The sequence below is a fragment of the Ctenopharyngodon idella genome, chromosome 10 (genome assembly GCF_019924925.1).
Source record: "Ctenopharyngodon idella isolate HZGC_01 chromosome 10, HZGC01, whole genome shotgun sequence".
In the NCBI taxonomy this organism is placed as follows: Eukaryota; Metazoa; Chordata; class Actinopteri; order Cypriniformes; family Xenocyprididae; genus Ctenopharyngodon; species Ctenopharyngodon idella.
In genome coordinates, this window is record NC_067229.1 from 28,659,318 (window position 1) to 28,678,625 (window position 19,308).

The following is a 19,308-nucleotide window of genomic DNA, read 5'->3' on the forward strand; positions in this document are numbered from 1 at the left end:
TGCTTGCATACAAAACAGCCACGAGTTACGCACCCTCCTATCTCCTCTCTCTCTCTTATGAGTCTAAGTGCCCTCCAGAAGCCTGAGGTCGGTAAGGGAGCGACACCTCGTGGTACCATCACAGAGAGGCACAAAATCACTCTCAAGAACATTTCATTCACTGTTTCTTACTGCTGGATTGATCTTCCCAACCCTATCCAGCCAAATCTCTGACAATTTTCAAGAAACTCAATATATTTATATTTATATATATTTATATTTATTTCTATAATGCAAAGCTGAATTTTCAGCATCATTACTCCAGTCTTCAGTGTCACATGATCCTTTAGAAATCATTCTATGCTGATTTGCTGCACCAAAAACTTGTGTTATTATTATCAATTTCTGTAAAAAAAAAAAAAAATCATACTGACCCCAACTTTTGAACAGTAGTGTATTTTTGCAGAAAGTCCTGGCCTATTTTCATTTTTGGGTGAACTGTCCCTTTAAATGGGTCATAAAGGCATACACTTGCAAGCAGATTTCTTGAACACTTTGCAAAACATCACCTTTCCAAAAATGGTGTGTTTGTTGTTAAGTTCATCAGCCCGTCCAAGAGTAAAGAAGAACTGGCTCCCATTATCATGAGGTCCTGCATTTGCCATAGCAACCAAACCTCTCCGATTGAAGCGTAATCTGGAGTGAAATTCATCCTGCATTGAAAAAGATAAACTGTTTTAAACTACATTAACATTTACAATGCTTTCCTGCACATTCTTATAAAAACATATGTGCTTAATTAAATTCTGAAAAATAATGATTGCAGATCATTAATTCAATCTTGAAAAAAACCCAACTCTAATCAACAAAATCAAGATCAACCTTGAAAGGGCGACCGTAGATGGACTCCCCGCCTGTTCCAGTGCCCGTCGGATCACCTCCTTGAACAATGAATTCTGGCACCACACGATGAAAGACTGTGCCATCATAGTAACCTGCAAAACAAAAGCAGTGTTTATGAAGAATAGTGCAGGTATTTGATTTAAAAAAAAAAAAAACTGAAATCACAGCAAATACCTTTCATTTTATATCTGCAAATTTTACCAATGATGCCACCTACCCTCCATACAGAGCTGAGTGAAGTTTCTACATGCCTTGGGCGCTTCCTTAGACCAGAGCTCTATATCAATATCACCTGCAGTGGTCTTCAGCAACACCTATGAGATATATCAGTTCAATTCAATCGCTTTATTGTGACTGTACAAGACACAACATTTTTTGTGCTTCAAGAAGTTTGCTTCATATAGAGAGACAGCAAAAATAGTTCAAATTAACCAGATAAATCCAATGGTATCATATTTGATACATGATTTCTTAAGGTAAATTATCAACAGATTCAAAACTTTAGTTGAATACCTGTTACGCACAATCTACTACATGTTTTCTGTCATCTGATTGATATTTTGCTGTGAAATCTAGTAATATTTCAAGATGAACATTAACTGGACTGAAGCAACTTAGGTATACCACCCCCCTAAGTACCAATAAGAGTTGCATATTCACCTGTATCATAATGATCATGTATCAAGACTGATGTATCAAATGTGATTCAAAACATAAAACATATGCAAATAATAATAAAATAAGTAAATAAATAAATGTAACAAAAGTACTGCTTTCTTTCTATGCAATAATGATTCGTTGCATGTTAACTATTAACTTATATGAACAAATAAAATATAAGTTAGACAGAGAACGTAACAGTGCATTCATTATTTTATATATTCACTATCCATGAATATGAGTTTGAGATGTTGTTGAAACTCACCTTTCCATTAGTGGGTGGTTCTTGAATATATATGTTGCTCATCTTTAACGCGTATTATTTTGGTATACTTCCCTCAAAACTGTTTCATTGGTTGATAGCAAAAGTACAAAATATACACAGATATTACAAGAACATAGTAAGCACGTCTAATATATGTGAACTATTCTCTTATGTGATGTTTACAAGCGTACCATGTCATGCCGCCAGACAGTCTCGATCACTTGCTTCTGCGCCGCTTGTTCGGCCTTATCGCCCCCTATCGTAACGGAGTCAATATGAATTTATCATGTCAAAGACTAGAATTCACATGAATGATAGTAAACGCTGTCACAACTTATGTGTGTATTTTCATATGTATATAAAAGCTGGGTATACAAGTGTAAATTCTTGACCAGACGGCTTCTGAACTGAAGCAGTCGTTGATGGTGTTGTCAGGTCAGGTGGTACATATTACTTTTCTCCGCGCTGTCAAGATGGACCAATCACATCTGATTGCGATTACCAAGTAAATATATTTTCTTTAATCTCTTTGATTTCTTTGTATATCATTTATAAATCATTGGAATTAATATATTTTAGTGTGTAAATGTCAGCAATTAGACAAAACACGTCCTCAGCGTCTCAAGGCAGGATAGGAGCATCTCTTAAAACTAATTATCTACTAATCTTGTAACATTGTGCTCTTTTATGGTTATCTATATTTCTCCGGTGCTTACATTTTTAATGTATTAATATTTGTCAAATACACAACAGGGAACTCGATTAACGGTCTGTAAGTGGAAGCACAGTGTACCGGTGTTTCCAGCCGGAGTCTTTTACCAGACGGATTGATTTCATGCTTTGAAAAGCGGCGGAACCAAAACAACGATTTATTTTTTATTTTTGTTTTGCTGTGTTATAATTTAGACCAATAAACAGCCCCGTAGATAATGGCTGTCCCAGGTATGCTTTTGCAGATATTAATGGATTGTCCATTAGTTTTAGTCATTGTTGTCGATATGCTTCCTCTGGATTGTTCTAGAAAGTATCACTCCACTTCATTAGTATCTTCACTTAAGCTGTCGATTCACATCAAGCGCATATCCTTGCATGTCAGACTTCATATTTTACACATGTTACTGTTAACTGACGATTTGTAAGAATTAATGAAAACAGTGTTTTTTTATAAAACGGTGAGTCAGATCAATTCTGGCATATTTTTAGATAAGGACGCCTTTATTAAATATCCTACGAAAGCACGTTTTCTTACAGCTGGGGTTGGTTTCGTGATATGTGGTCATGAATTGAAGTCTTAAAGCGATATAAGCTCATTGAATGCCCTGCCAACAGGTCCAAACAAGGACAACATCAGAGCTGGCTGTAAAAGATGTGGATATCGTGAGTATACAGTTTAGTTTGAATTGTATTTTGTCTGTCTGTCTCTGTCTGTTTTACTGACTGTATCTATCTATCTGTCTGTCTGTCTGTCTGTCTATCTATCTATGTCTCTCTGTCTGTTGTTTGTCTATCTGTCTGTATCTATCTATCCATCTGTCTGTCTGTCTGTCTGTCTAAGTTTAGTTGGATTTGTGTTTTGTCTATGTCTGTCTGTTGTCTACACATAAAAACATGCATATAATTTTCAGTTTAGTTTGAATTGTTTATTGTCTTGTGTATATCTGTCTGTCTATTAATCGTTGTTTAGCCTCACTATATTTATACTTTATTTCTTTTGTATTATCCAATGTTTTCATCAGCCGGACATCTTACTTTTGAATGCCGTAATTTTGTTCGTGTGGATCCGAGGAAGGACATTGTTTTGGATGTGAGCAGCACTAGCAGTGAGGAGAGTGACGAGGAGGAACAGGAAGTTGTCAGTAAAGAAAAGATCTTCGGCAGCAGCCAATCAAAAGGTTCCTTCACTGTTTAGACTTGAAAAGCTTTACAGTCAAACCAAAAATTATTCAAACATTTTTTATATTTTTTATATATTTTTACTAGTGGGTGCAGGACACTATAGTTCATTTATGTAAGTGAGGATAGCAAAATAAAGCAAACTGTGACATATTATACCCAAAAATTCTTCATACAGTGGACTACCAGTAAAATTGATAAAAATTTGGAACCAAAAATTATTCAGACACTTTGACCTGACCATATTTTGCTTAAGTGTTATATGACATGATTAAGATTCATTTTTTTCTGACACAGTTTAACTCTGAGATCTTGACATATTTTATTACCATTTTTTAAACTATAGTGAATAAACTGTATTAATGAATGAAATGTTCAAGGTGTCTGAATAAATTTTGGTTTGACTGTACATTTCCACTCTTGTCTTGGGTCTTTTTTAATATGTATTAAGAATTTCAGTGACACATTTACCTGACTACTGAGATTACTGTTGGTTCTCATGATTTAGCAGTGATCATTTGTCACTGAATGATTTAGTGATTGTTTGGAAACTTTTTTTTAACACATACTTTGTACACAGGTTCTCATGAAGACTCTAAAAAAGAAAAGCATAAAAAGAAAAGCAAGGACAGATCCCATCGAAAGGCCAAAAAGAGGTACATATTTGATAAATCACAGCACTTTTTAACTTGCTTGGCATTGTAAATGATGCCAAAAAAATGTTGCATTTAAAAATTATTCAACATATTGTTTGTTACGATTACGAACTAACTTTTAAACGAGTTAAAACTGTGGGGGTTTTTGGTCCGTGTATCTTTTGGTCATTCGTTTTTTGATTTAATATTGAAATCAGAAAATGAAAAAACGGCACCTTTTCCGTTTTTCATGTTTTTCATGTTTTTCAAACAAAACAAAAAACAAGAATTTGGCTTGATTTTTTTTTTGTTTTTCGTTCAGTGGTAGAAAATGAATAAACAACTTGAATATTTGATCTGTACATGTGGGCGGGAATGAAACACCCCTTTTTCGCTGATTGGTCAACCAAATATTAAACGGTGCCGTCATCAGTTCTTCCGCAGTTCAGCGCAGCAGAATAATAGTCCTTCGCTGCGATGGATTGCAACGTTTATTGCAACTACATATAATCTTTTTTAAATTTACATTTAATCTTAATCTTTATCTCTTTCTCATCAAACAGCCAGACTAACGAATGACTTGACACATAGGCTACCATATCGAGGCAGAGCCTAGAGGCTTTCTTCTGTGTGTCCATAAATTCGGCAACTTACGCGTCTATAGCTCAGAAATATTATTATCATTATACTAGTTTATCTGAGAAATAACAATTTACTTAGCTCCTGCACTCACAACTACCTAATATCCAACACCTTTGGCACACTGCTTGTTTTATTATTGCTGATCACCTATCAAAATCTGTGGCAATAATAAGATAAGATTAAAAAGATTAGGAAAGAAATTATATATTAAGGTAAAAAAAAAAAAAAAAAAACCCTGAAAATCATTTGTCCCATATGGGAAAGTTAATTTCTGACACTGGTAGATGGCATTAAATATGAAAACCTTTCATCTTTGGTTTATTGTACAAAGTCTTATTTCAGGGTTTTATTCATATAACTCAAACAAGTTCACCTTAAAATCATTAGCCTATGACAAATTCATATTTCACTAAAGTCAATCACTGAAACATTCTGTGGGATAACGGCATTATGATATTCATCTGTTGTATGAATAAAAATCATAATAGAACTATAATAGATGTGCTGTGAACATTAACTACGATACGATGTCATTTCTTTTCATATCTGTCATATTATTTCAAGTTCCTCCATTGTCCAAATCTCAGAGTATTGCCTTAAAAAAAAAAAAGTTATGCCATCTGTGTATGATGACTTAAATTGATACTGGTCTGGGCTTCACTATATCTCTGTCTGTCCCGTGAGTCGCGCAGCGTGCCACACAGATTTTGATAGGTGGTCAGCAATAATAAAACAGGCAGTGTGCCAAAGGTGTTGGCTATTAGGTAGTTGTGAGTGCAGGTGCTTAGTAAATTATTATATCTGAGATAAACTAGTATAATGATAATATTTCTGAGATAAACACGCGTAAGTTGCCGAATTTATGGACACACAGAAGAAAGCCTTGTCTAGGCTCTGCCTCGATTTGTGTCTCAAGCCATTCGTTAGTCTGGCTGTTTGATGAGAAAGAGATTAAATGTAACTGTTAGTTGCAATAAACGCGTTAAATCCATCGTAGCGAAGGACTATTATTCTGCTGCGCTGAACTGCGGAAGAACTGATGACGGCACCGTTTAATGTTTGGTTGACCAATCAGCGAAAAAGGGGTGTTTCATTCCCGCCCACATGTACAGATCAAATAAAAAAAAAAATTAAAAAAAAGTTGTTTATTCATTTTCTACCCCTGAACGAAAAACGAAAAATCAAGCCGAAATCTTGTTTTTCATTTTGTTTGGAAAAAAATGAAAAACGAAAAAGATGCCATTTTTTCATTTTCCGATTTCAATATTAAATCAAAAAACGAATGACCAAAAGATACACGGACCGTTTTTTTTTAGTATTTTTGCTTTATTTTTTTCATATTGATAATGATAGGTTTGTTGTCTGTGTACTTGTTTCTCCATATAGAAAAATCCAATAAAGAAATTAAAAAATAAATTGATGTGGCACTCCTAGTCCTTTATAAATATGTACCTACATATATTTCTTTTTAACTAAAACATTTTAAAATATAAAAAAAAATTCTGTTTTCATCTTTAGAATAGTAATATCACATTTTTATATATATTATAAGTCAATATTGCCCTGTTTGATCATATGTTTATGCTTTCATACCCTCAGGTCTTATTCATCAAGTGGCGAGGAGGAGGAAGTGAGCAAGAAGAAGAAAAAACACAAGAGCCACAAGAAGAAAGGGAAAAAGGAGAAAAAGGAGAAGGAAAAGAAACAAAAGAAAAAACAGAAAAAGAAAGACACAGAGTCGTCCTCATCTGACAGTTCTACTGAATCTTCAAACACGGATTGAAGCTGAATCAGTTCACTTATTTGAACCAGTTACAGAACCACACAATCACAGCGAAGCAAAAAAAAATCTGGAAAATATTGTGAACCTATAAAATACCTTATGCCAGAGCCATTTGTACATAATCCTGTAACATACACCTCTGATTGATGATCTTTTTTGTGGTGTTTCTGTATTTTGTATATAAATGAAATGAAAACAACCCAAAATCCTTTTGGGCGAATACTTTTACCTAGCTTGTGTTTTTATAATGCTTCACTAAAACCACTGAAAATATGACAATTTATACAACAATAAAGGGTCATGGGCAATTGGTTTTACTTTTTTTTTTTTTTAAATAAAAAATAGACAAACCAGAAAAAAAATAACATGTCAGAGCAATGACTGACAGCTATATTAGACAGGTTAGCAGTCATTATACAAAATATTTCACTACAGAATGCCACGGATGATCAATCAGGATCAAGTATTCCAGAAAGCCAATTAATAAAAATGTTATCTTTATGTGACCTCACATTTTCCTCTGGTTATCTTACAGTATCTAGTTAACTCTTTCTGCTCATATCCAGAATTATATAAATAACCCTAACAGAGATTTAGCGGATCTAAATTGCTCACAATCATATTTTCCTCTGCTTTAAAGAATTTATTATCCTTCCGATTTTGAGGGTGGAGCGGATATGCATAGTTGCACAAGATTTGAGTCCAGCCTCTTAGACTTTGACAGGGAATGGAATAACCCATGTACACAGATAACAAAACTCTTTCCGATACTGACTCATTGTCCTGTAATGAGCTTGCTGATTTTGTAGCAGATTGGGGGAAAAAATCAAATCAAATTCTTTGATGTCTATAGTGTATATTTCATAATGATAAAAATATAATATAACATACGATATGTAAACTGCTCCAGTATCATGAAATAATCTGTATTTATTTATTTATTTAAAAAGCACACTGTAAAAAATGAATGTGATTTTAACAGTAAAATATTGTAAAAACGCTACGGAAAAAAATTGTAAATAGGTTAACAGTAAGTTCCCGTACTATTTACAGGGAAAAACTGTAAAAGCTCTTACCAGACATTTTATGTAATTTTCACAGTAAACTGCTGTAAATTTTAAAATTTTTAGAAAACAGAACAAATCAATGTATAATTTACAGTCAAAAACTGTAAACTGGTATTCCCACAATTCCCTGTGTGACACTCCACATTTGAAAGTATTTTGTTTAAAAAATCATGTTTCTTAATAGTTTTTGTTATCAGTTATGTACATTAGGGTTTTATGTTACATCTTCTGTTGTTTAATGAATGTTTATTGCATTATGTAAGTGTTGTGGGTTACCATGATAGTGTTTTGCGTTTGCGTGAATGACTCTTTGCACCCTCTTTACATTAGTATATACTTCAGCTCGTGGAAAAGTTTTTTGTGCTGAACTCTGATTCTTCATGTGGCTTTCTCTTTTACCACCTGCATTATTATGGTGGTTGTCAGTATATGTTAAAGGTACAAAACAGATTTTAGTAGTAGTGTGCATTGTTGAATTTACTTGTTTACATTCAAATTTTCTTGTTTGTAAATTACAGTTTTATACTGTAAAATTGACAGTTTGTTCTGTAAATGTGTTTACAGCTTTTCTGTATTTTTTACAAAATTATTCTGGCAACCACAGCTGCCAAAATTATTTTGTAAAAACTACGGAATATTTTTTACAGTGCAGTACAGCAGGTATATTTTAAAATATTATTTGAAAAACTTTTTCTCTAAATCAAAGTCATTTTGATATATTTTACATTATTATAAAAAATACTTTACCTTGAAAAAGTTTTTTTTTATGTGAGTGTATGGTATAAGGAAAATAATTTTTTATTTAAAGTTAATTTTAAAATGCTGATTTAAAAAAAATATGAAAACAAAATAATCCAATTTCTCAGAACTTGCCACATGGATTCTACAGTTTTTATAGGATTTTTCCTTATTATCATCGGTATAAATCAGTGTCATTTTAGTTTTATTAATATTTTGAATTAGCTTTTAATTTTATATTTTTAGTTTTAATGTTAATTTTTAGTCATTTTGTTATGTGCTTCTGCATTTTGTTAGTTTTTTATTGCTAATTTATTTTTATTTTAGTTTTTATTTCCAGTTAATAATTTTAGTGCTTCAAAATTATTGCCAAGGCAGCATTTCAACTATTATTTATCATTTTATTTCAGCATATTTTAATTAACACAAATGTTTTTAATAGTTGTAGTTAACAATATTAACCCTAGTACAAACAGCCACTTAATAGCAGTGTGTACTCTGAATCTTTAAAGTCATAAAAAATGTATATCATTACTATACTCATGGCAACAGTGTTTTAGTTAGCTAGCAATAAATCACTTCTGAGCTTCAAACTGCTGAATAAACAGAATCTATAATGTCACAAGTCAAGTAACATAAGCCTACTGTCGCTTTAATTTTCTAATAAAAGAAATGGCAATTGTCATGTTTAATGGCCTCAACTGCCCAGTCTTATTAGGAACAGCTTTTATTCATATTCAGAACATTATTCCACAATAGCTAATTATTAGTTTCAATCTTCAAAGTCTGTCAATTCAATTAATTTAATTTCACCCCCCTTTGACAGACGGGTGTGGCAGTACATCAAGGTGTGCAAGCAAATAGCATCTAATAGCTAGTTGCTATTAGTGGAAAATTACATTTGATAATACAAGCATTAGCTACTACAACTACTGTTGCAGGACTTTGAACCTATAAGAAGGGCAATAAATATTTTGACAATAAAAAAGTATGCATTGACCTTTTTCCATGCATATCTAAAGGTGGGACTGAACATGTGACATCTCAAACCATATATAACAGGCTTATTGTACATGTTTCAGTGCATAGAGGAATATCCTGACTCAACTGCAAAGAAAAATCAGGTAAAGCTACTATTAAATTACCTATGTTTTGGTAAACTTTTTATATAAGTAAATACTACATCCAAATGTTGTGTTAGTTAAAAAACAACAATTTCTATGTCTGATTTTAACCTCCTTGGACCCAGGAATAGACTTTTGTCCTCTGTAGTGGACATTATATTTTAGCAAATTTCTCTGACATCATACATGTCACAGTTTTACGTTCTGACATTAATTTAGTGATCAAATTTAGCACTCTTATGGAAATATGATAATATTTTGTAATTATCATTTAAATCAGATTAATTTTTAAATTGTTTGTTATAAATCAACATCTCAGGAAAATGCTATGGGGTTTCTAATCAAAATATGACTTTCTGTTACAAAACAAGGCATTGATTTCATACATGTAAACTGTAGAGGACATCAGGACTTAAATCATGATTATCAGGGCATTTTGGGAGACACAACAAGTGAATAGCGAAATAAATTATATATTCCTATTAATTATTAGATATTATTATGAAAATGTTGCCAATTTTTACTCCCATTATTACATTTTTTTCATTACATGTTACTCCAAGAACACATTAATACAGTATATAGATGCATTGTATTGAATGGGAAAACCCATGTATGGCCATTTTACCCACATATTGCATAAAGTAAAATGGTATATCGATTCATTCCGTTACACAATATTTAGTTAAAAAAAAAAAAATCCTGAAACCAAAAAATTGATTGGTGAATAAAAAAAAAAAAAAAATCCATTGTTTTTGCCTAAACATCTAATTTCATGTCATTTTATTTTTTTTAAACAACTTAGTCCTGGTTTCCACTACAGAGGACATAGCATAAAATATAATTTTTCAAAAATTTTATTTTTCCATTTTTTTTCTTATGCTCTAAACAATGTAATGATGTGAAAAAAAACATTCCAAAACTATTTTTTTCTGAGTCCCAGGAGGATAGATTTGAAAAATGCTTCTTCTTCTTCTTTTTTTTTTTCTTCTTTTTTTATGCCCTAAATTTCTTTATCTGTTCTAGATCATGGAGATCACATCTCAACCTGCTGCATTTGAACCCCAAGAGTTTCAAACAGGCTTAATGGGCTGCTGTGAAGACGTGGGCGTATGTAAGTGATTCCAGTGGCACTGAACACAAATATATTGTAAGTAAATTGTGAGTTATACATCTATCCTGCTGATGTAATTTACTTTTGAATCAATATATTTTTATTAGGTTGTTGTGGCCTCTTCTGCCTCCCTTGTTTGGGCTGTTCCATTGCTTCCGACATGAATGAGTGCTGCTTATGCGGTTTAGGCATGCCGATCCGAAGTGTTTACCGAACTAAACACAACATACAAGTTAGTGTCTATCTATCTATCTATCTATGAATACAAATAGGGCCTATTGTTTACATTTTTGTTTGAATTGGATTTGGTTTTGTCTCCAGGGTTCCATGTGTAAAGACTGGTTAGTCTCGAACTGCTGCTTTACTTGTGCAGCCTGTCAGCTGAAGAGAGACATCAACATAAGGAAGAGTAATGGAACACTGAAACCATGAGAACTTCAGTTCATGAGAGTTTCAGAGCACCGCTTTCTAGATGACTGTCTACACTACCAGCGAATCCTTGTGTATTGCTCTTGGAAACTAAAGATAAAGGAAAATTAAAAGAGTTAATTATTTAGTACATAATGAAAATGTCTTAAAAATAAAAGTTCCAAAAGGCAGTTTTCACAGCAATGCAGTATAAAATATAGTTTTGGTTCCACAAAGAAGCTTTTTACGTGAACAGTTTTTAACCCCTTAGCATTCAAAAAGAGACCTTAGGAATGCTAATGGGTTAAAAGAACATTTTTTTTTCTTTGTGTGAAGAACATTTTAATAATGTAAAGAACCTTTTTCCAGTGTAAAGAAAAATGTAAAGGTTCCACAGATACACAAAGAGTATGTCTTTGCTGCTTTGCTTAAGGAGCTGACTTAGTATTTAGTATGCTAATATGTATATGGCTTGTTAACAGCTTGTTATAATTCAGTGATGTAATAAAAACAATGTATGAATTCGAGAAAATTGAATCCTGTCATGAAACCAAATAAAATTACTTTGAAACTACTTAACTTGATGATGTTGAATTTACTTGTGATCTACACCAATATTTTCCTCTACCACCTTCACAAGGCTACTTAAACTATTTTTATTAGTCAAACATAAAATGCCATACCATACCACAGTACAGAAGGAGAGAACAGATTCAATAAATTGTTTGTAAAACAAAATCATCATAGTAGGACAGATTCTAAATGATTTTAATTTCCTCAGAAATAACAATCTTTGTTGAAGCCTTTTACTAGAGATCTCCAAGCTCAGTTCTGGGGGGCCACTGTCCTGCAGGGTTTAGCTCCAACTAGCTCCAAAACACCTGCTTGAAAGTTTCTCATGCCTAGTGAGACCTTGGATCAGGTGTGTTTAATTGGGGTTGGAGCTAAACTTTGCAGGACAGCGGTCCCTCAAGGACCGAGTCTAGAGACCTCTGCCTTTTACAAACAGCCAAAATATTGAGTTGAAAACTCAACGTATTGTCAGTTACCACGTCCAAGTATTTAAGAGTATCTAAAATTGAGAATATGTTCACCCGATCTAACAGCAAAGAATAAATAATTTATAAAATTGATTATAAGATCCAAACTCAAACCATGTGGCAGCAACAAACAGGAAGTGACAGCTCAGAATAGATCCACATCTCTAATCTTTGCCATAAAATGTTACACTTATACACTGAAAAAATGTTTTCATTCATCCAATTAAAAAAAATTTACATTGAAAAAAAAAATTAGGGTAATGGTTCACATCTATATTTTATAACTTGAGCCAATGAAAAATAAATAACTTGCCCTAAACAATATTTTCTATGTCTATGAAAACTATTTTATAACACCTGGCACAAAGAATAATTTTCTTGTTGAAGAAAGTCAATTAATTTAAATTCTATTTTTGATCTAAACAAAAAGATATAGATTTAATCAAAACAAAGATTCTCATTTAAGAAATATGTATTAGAAATCATTTGCTTTATCTAATCAAATAGATATAGATTTATTTAAACAATTTCTCATTTTTCTCATTTTTAAAAATACAAGTTAAAAGAAACGATTTGATTTAAACAAACAAAAGAATTGTTACGTGTTAGCTAGTGTTAGGCTGATAGACGATGCCATCGTCCATCGCCGATGCTGACAGACATCACGAAGTTGAGCCGGTATCGCGCGTTCTCTCTTTCTCCAGACGCGCGCCACATTAATGATAAACACCTGCTGTTAAAAAGCAGAATCACTGAAGAACGTTGATTATTGATGTCTGTATGAGTCAGAATGATGGGGAACGATTCACATTATCACCGGATCATACATTCTCTTGACATTCACGCCATAATAAATGTGTTTTATAAACACTCAGTTACAGCAGCCAAAGAACAACTGACACATTATAGTCAAGAGCCCAATTAAAGTCAACAGATCTTGAGAGATTAAATGTCTTTTATCTTCAGTTGATTTCATCGAAGGCTGTGACTGAAGTCAGTTGTAGTTCTTGTGTTTCTCTTTCCTTCAGGGATTCTGCTTGTTAACAGCAGGTGTTTGTCATTAATGTGGCGCACGTCTGATGGCCCAACCCTAGCTAACATGTAACAATACATATCCATTTGTTTGTTTAAATCAAATAATTTCTTTTAACTTGTATTTTTTGAAAGAGAAAAATGAGAAATTGTTTAAATCTATATCTATTTGATTGGATAAAGCAAATAATGTCTAATACATGTTATTTCTTAAATAACAATTTTTGTTTTGATTAAATCTATATCTTTTTGTTTAGATCAAAAATAGAATTTAAATTAATTGACTTTCTTCAACAAGAAAAATATACTTTGTGCCAGGTTTTATAAAATAGTTTTCAAAGACATAGAAAATATCGTTAAGGGCAAGTTATTTATTTTTCATTGGCTCAAGTTATAAAATATAGATGTGAACCATTAACCTACATTTTTTAATTGGATGAATGAAAACATTTTTTCAGTGTATGTCATTGACCCTTTGTCCTCTCTATTTATGGCTTCTTCATTACTGCTCTCATCTGTTTCCATGTGGGTGGCACGTAACTTCTAGGAAGATGTGCGTGTGTGTGTGTGTGTGAGTGAGTGTTTTTTTTACACTCCTGATGGTGTAGATTTTAACCCTTTCATTGCTGTATGCTTTTGCCTGCATTAAAGGATAAGAAACCTCTTAGAACTTATCTTTTCTATCATTTTGAATAACAAAATAAAGTCATAGAACTAGTTCATTTGTAGGGCACTGACAACATAGTTTTATATAATTGTTTTAATATAATTTTTATATAAAAGCCGTCGAGGTGGTGGTGGCGCCTGCTTGGGCCCGTCATCACTGCTTGCAGCTATATTAAAGAGCCAAAAAAGGATTTTATAAATAATACTGTTATTATGAAAATGGTCATTTTAATCCATGTATAACTTAATATATATATATATATATATATATACACACACACAGTAGTCAGCATTTGAAGTGGATGAAAGGTTTTGATCCACTTCAAATATATATATATATATATTGAAAATGCCTTAGGCAAAGTGTGGTTCAGAACAAGAAAATACTAAACCGTGTATGACCTCATTTTTCTGTCATTCAGTAAAGCTATAAATGTTTGCTGCCAGTAATGTCTGGGCCAAGTTGAATCCAGGCATCACAGCTGTGAAAGGGGCATGTCTTACTGTGACGCATTACTATTGTTGTGCAATCAAAAATAAATGTTTTCCTTATTGCTGGTCTTCAATGATATTCGCAAGTTATGATAAGAAATTATTAGGATTTATGATTGTCCAAAACCTGGAAAATTTTTAAAATTTTGGTGGGCACAATGTTTAAACATTTTGTAATTGTTCTATGCTTTCAATCAACAACTTAATAGTTTTTTGTTTTTCTTTTGATTATCATTCACAGTACTTAATGGCTTTGTAGTTCCTTCACTCCTTCATTAAAGACTCATCAGTAAATCCATTCCACTCCATTTCTATGTGAAATCTAAACAACAAATCTGCAATGTCTTGGTTCGCCTCAGAGCTGGTTAGTTTGGTTACTTCAACAAAGAATCTGTTTAAACACCTATGAACCATTTTCAAACCCCAAAATGAATGGGAAACATGGCTTGCCTTAAAGCATGGTTGAGCACTTTTGTTCTCTAAAGGATGTGATGCTTGCAAAAGTACTCATTACAAGAAGAAGTCCAAAAGTCATCACAAAAGTGCAGTGATGTACATATTACAAAACTAATTCACATAACTAAATGTACTAAAACTATGTAATAATTCAATAATGTAATTATTCAAATTTATATGAACAAAACATTAATATAAAACTATAAATCATCATCATCACATTTATTAAAGTTAATCACAGTTGACTTGTTGACTTCACAGTTTCAGCGCAGTCTGTAACATCATCCTCTCAGGTGCTTCAGACAGCTGATTCACGGGCTTCACATTAAACTCTCTCCTCCTCTCCTCTCATCTCTTTCTACCTATTCCACTCTTCCTCTCTCTCTCATTACACCCAACACATTTACATTTACATTACATTTACAATACATAAATACACAATAAAAAGTTGTATTTGTTAACATCTTAATGCACTGTGAACTAACGTGAACATTAATAGTAATTTTATTAAATAAGATTAACAAAAATTAATAAATGCTGTAAATCATATATTGTTCATTGTTAGTTCATGTTAGCTAACGCCTTAACTAATGAGACCTTTTTGTAAAGTGTTAACAAAAAATCTTCCCGATCCCAGACTGTTGAACTGTAGTTTAAATGTTATATTTTCCTAGAAATACAACTAGTACGTTTATGCAGTGACCAAAAGATAATAAGTTTTTTGTAGTTTATTTGAAGCTGATGTTTAAATTTATTTAATTTGTTTGACTATAATGATATGCCATCATTGTGCTTTCTTGTAAAAGAGATGGTTTCACAAGAATGGTTGATGATGTGGCAACAAATGTCATCACTGGAAGGTGTGACAGAAAACTGAACGTGTGCCTTTTAACTATTTTGGACTTTAGACCTAAAGGATATATTCTTCGACAATAAAAAACTGTCAGTGTAAAGTTTTTAATGATATTTACTGTAGATTTGAAGGGTGTGTCTGAACTTATACCTTTCCAACTGTATATAAAGACATCCTGTGCCAGTTTCAGTGTGTAGAGGAGTTTCCTGACTCAAAAGTAAAGGTATGTTTAAATATTATCTAATTTTTGATAAACTTTGGGGAACAAACTTGTTGGATAAATGAATGCTTTACTTAGATGTCATGTGAACTAGATATGTTTGTTTTGCAGTTTTGAAAAATTTTAGTGTTCTTGATGCCTCACATTTCTTTATCTGTCCTAGATCATGGAGGTCACATCTCAACCTGCTGCATTCGCACCCAGAGAATTTCACACAGGCTTAATGAGCTGCTGTGAAGACATGAGCATATGTAAGTAATTCCAAATTCCAATAATCTATAAAATCTTAAAGGGTTAGTTCACCCAAAAATGAAAATAATGTCATTTATTACACACCCGTAAGGCCTTCATTCGTCTCGAAACACAAATTAAGATATTTTTGATTAAATCCGATGGCTCAGTGAGGCCTGCATTCACAGCAATGGTACTTCCTCTCTCAAGATCCATAAAGGTACTAAAAACATATTTAAAACAGTTCATACGAGTTCAGTAGTTCTACCTTAATATTATAAAGCGACGAGAATATTTTTGTGCGCCAAAAAAACAAAATAACGACTTTTCAACAATATAGTGATGGGCCGATTTCAAAATACTGCTTCGGAGCTTTACAAATTGAATCAATGACTCGGATCTCCTATCAAACGGCTAAACTGCTGAAAACTTTGGCGCTCTGATTCGTCGAATGAAAAGTCGTTATTTTGTTTTTTTGGCGCACAAAAAGTATTCTTGTCGCTTTATAATATTAAGGTAGAACTACTGAACTCAGATGAACTGATTTAAATATGTTTTTAGTACCTTTATGGATCTTGAGAGAGGAAATGTCATTGCTGTGAATGCAGGCCTCACTGAGCCATCGGATTTAATCAAAAATATCTTAATTTGTGTTCCGAAGATGAATGAAGGCCTTACGGGTGTTGAACGACATGAGGGTGAGTAATAAATGACATTATTTTCATTTATGGGTGAACTAACCCTTTAAGTAGTCATAATGTGATTTTAACATCAATCATATATTTTTATAGGCTGTTGTGGCTATTTCTGCCTCCCTTGTTTGGGCTGTTCCATTGCTAGAGAAATGAACGAGTGCTGCTTATGCGGTTTAGGCATGCCGATCCGAAGTGTATACCGAACTAAATACAACATACAAGTTAGTGTCTGTCTGTCTATCTATCTATCTATCTATCTATCTGTCTGTCTGTCTGTCTGTCTGTCTATCTATCTATCTATCTATCTATCACAAATTAATTTTGTTTTTGCTCTCCAGGGATCCATGTGTAATGACTTTTGTGTCGGTTACTTCTGCATGCCTTGTGCAGCCTGCCAGCTGAAGAGAGACATTGAAATTAGGAAGCGTACTGGAGAATTCTGAGGAAACTTTCTTACACAAAACAAAAGCAGTGAACATAGTTGTTCTGTTTTCAAAAGGCAACAGAGAAAAATACTATCCGGCAGTCCATCTAGCACACTACCTTATAGTCCTTAATTATTGCTCTTGGGAACTAAAGAAAAATGGAGGTATGCAAATACACTAATCAAACTTTGAAACTATGAAATTACAGGCTGTTGCTATAGCATCTGATTAAAAACTTTGGACCACAGACATCGTCACTCAAAATGTCATGGTTGCACTTTATCAGATTATCCCATGTTGGTTGTGGTGTGGAGCTATGAGTGGCTGTAAGTTAAGAGTCCATCCTTAGGAGAATATTGTTGTATTATTTTGATTATTAATTTGTATAATTTCTGACAACACGTTATTTTAATAAAGATAGATTTACAGTGATATATATTCTTAGTACAATTACATCTACATAAATTTTCTTGGTAGTCACTAAACTATAAGAAAGAGCATTATGTTGTAAATATGTAGTAGTGTCATATTATTGTCATACATTAATCTATATGATATGTAAATGCCTTAGTCTAAAAAATTACTCACAACATTTCATAAAGCATTCCAGTGTAACAAATAAAATACATTAAGAAAAAAATAATAATTTCTTGTCTTTTTTAAGAGATATGATTTACTGTTTGCTCCTTGTTTCACTATGCAGGTAAAACATTACAATTTTAGTTTTAAAATTTAAATTTTTTCAAATTACAATTATAAATCCTTTTGGCTACATCATTGCTCCACAGTAGGAGGCCCAGGACAATGTTCTTCATATTGCAAGGTTCAAACTCCTCCAGTTCAAGTCCATGTTACTCCAGTCAGTCTACAGCAGGTGTCACTGTGGCCGTTGCCATCTTGACAGCGCGTCACAGCACGTCACTCCCGGATAACTGAAAATGGGCAAAGAGGCTGGACGTGGTTGGAACTGAGGTGCCTGGTTGCTGAAATCACGCCCGCCTAACTCGACGTGACCAAGTTAGCTCAGGCAAAGGAGCTATCTATCTTAGATACTATCTAAAATCTTAATGAAGATAACAAGTTATATCATTTGAAAGTTCTAAAGATTTACTGTCAATTCACAGTGTCTGTTTTGCGATATAGATGCTCCAGCAACAGTACTATTGTAATTTGTGTCGGGTGTGCAAATGACAACACGCAAAATCAAAACGGGACTTTATACCTTTGTAATGAAATAACGATCCCGAGATGAATCCAATCCATTGCACTTGGGTAAAATGTCCATAAGCCTCCAATGAAAAAATTCCAACAGCACTTTTTGTCCACAAAAGCATTATATCCATGAAATATTGATATATTGTCCATTGTTTGCATCACATTTCTTCTGAACGATCTGCTCTCCATCATCGTTCTTCAAGAAATTCTGCAACCTGAGCAGCGTTTATGTTGCAAAACTGTATACGATCGTATACATTGGACTCTCACAAACAAATGAGCCCGCATCCAAAGTATAATTTTTCAAAATAGTGCAGCTGTTTTAGTTATAATATCCAAGCAGTGCTGTCGGATTTTGTGGTGTCTTGAGAGGCATATTCTCCAGCCATTGTCATTGTAGTAAATCTGGTGGAAAAAACTTTTAGCCAATGCCAAGACAATCCAACAACGTGTGTTCTGTTTATCTTCCGCATGTGTGCACATGTACACAGACGTACATCTTTCTCAACCATTAACCGCACAGCAAGCCATATTATTTTATAATTGTATGAAATAATCCTGAAAAAAACACAAACACGGCAGAGATGCCAAGTTCAGCGGCTGGAATTAGCTGAGGTGACAGACAGCAGCGGCAATCTACCTGTCACTCAAGTGGCCACACCCTTAATTATGCATAACTTTAAGGCTTAATATAAGTTAAATGGATGAGTTATAAAAACAGTTGTCATGAAGGGCAAAATTAGCTGAATAGACCAAAACCACAATTTGTAAC

The 19,308-nt window shown here is 33.2% G+C and overlaps 2 protein-coding genes across 3 annotated transcripts in view; one reads left to right on the forward strand and one right to left on the reverse strand.

The window, feature by feature from the left end:
* Positions 1 to 2,198, reverse strand: part of cwc27 (CWC27 spliceosome associated cyclophilin) — a 48,692-nt gene extending 46,494 nt beyond the window's left edge. The window contains exons 1-5 of one of the 2 annotated variants that reach the window (XM_051909854.1): positions 1,999 to 2,198; positions 1,808 to 1,886; positions 1,100 to 1,196; positions 862 to 974; positions 549 to 692 (exon numbers count right to left, since the gene is read on the reverse strand). In XM_051909854.1, coding sequence (XP_051765814.1) covers positions 549 to 692; positions 862 to 974; positions 1,100 to 1,196; positions 1,808 to 1,849 — 396 coding nt within the window. In that variant the 5' untranslated portion in view covers positions 1,850 to 1,886; positions 1,999 to 2,198. Of the gene's footprint in view, positions 1 to 548; positions 693 to 861; positions 975 to 1,099; positions 1,197 to 1,807 lie in introns of both variants that reach the window. The other variant, XM_051909853.1, reaches the window with a different exon arrangement.
* Positions 2,199 to 2,584: 386 nt separating this feature from the next.
* Positions 2,585 to 7,068, forward strand: srek1ip1 (SREK1-interacting protein 1). Its single transcript, XM_051909855.1, has 5 exons — positions 2,585 to 2,749; positions 3,137 to 3,184; positions 3,544 to 3,699; positions 4,281 to 4,356; positions 6,577 to 7,068. The coding sequence occupies exons 1-5, from the start codon at positions 2,737 to 2,739 to the stop codon at positions 6,758 to 6,760; spliced, it is 477 nt and encodes a 158-aa protein (XP_051765815.1). The 5' UTR covers positions 2,585 to 2,736; the 3' UTR covers positions 6,761 to 7,068.
* Positions 7,069 to 19,308: the final 12,240 nt, after the last annotated feature.

What these genes read in the sequence shown, in the direction of transcription:
- srek1ip1 (XM_051909855.1), top strand. An exon ending in CTGTAAAAGATGTGGATATC is followed by an intron (nt 3,185 to 3,543) that starts GTGAGTATACAG and finishes TGTTTTCATCAG; the next exon opens with CCGGACATCTTACTTTTGAA. An exon ending in CGGCAGCAGCCAATCAAAAG is followed by an intron (nt 3,700 to 4,280) that starts GTTCCTTCACTG and finishes CTTTGTACACAG; the next exon opens with GTTCTCATGAAGACTCTAAA.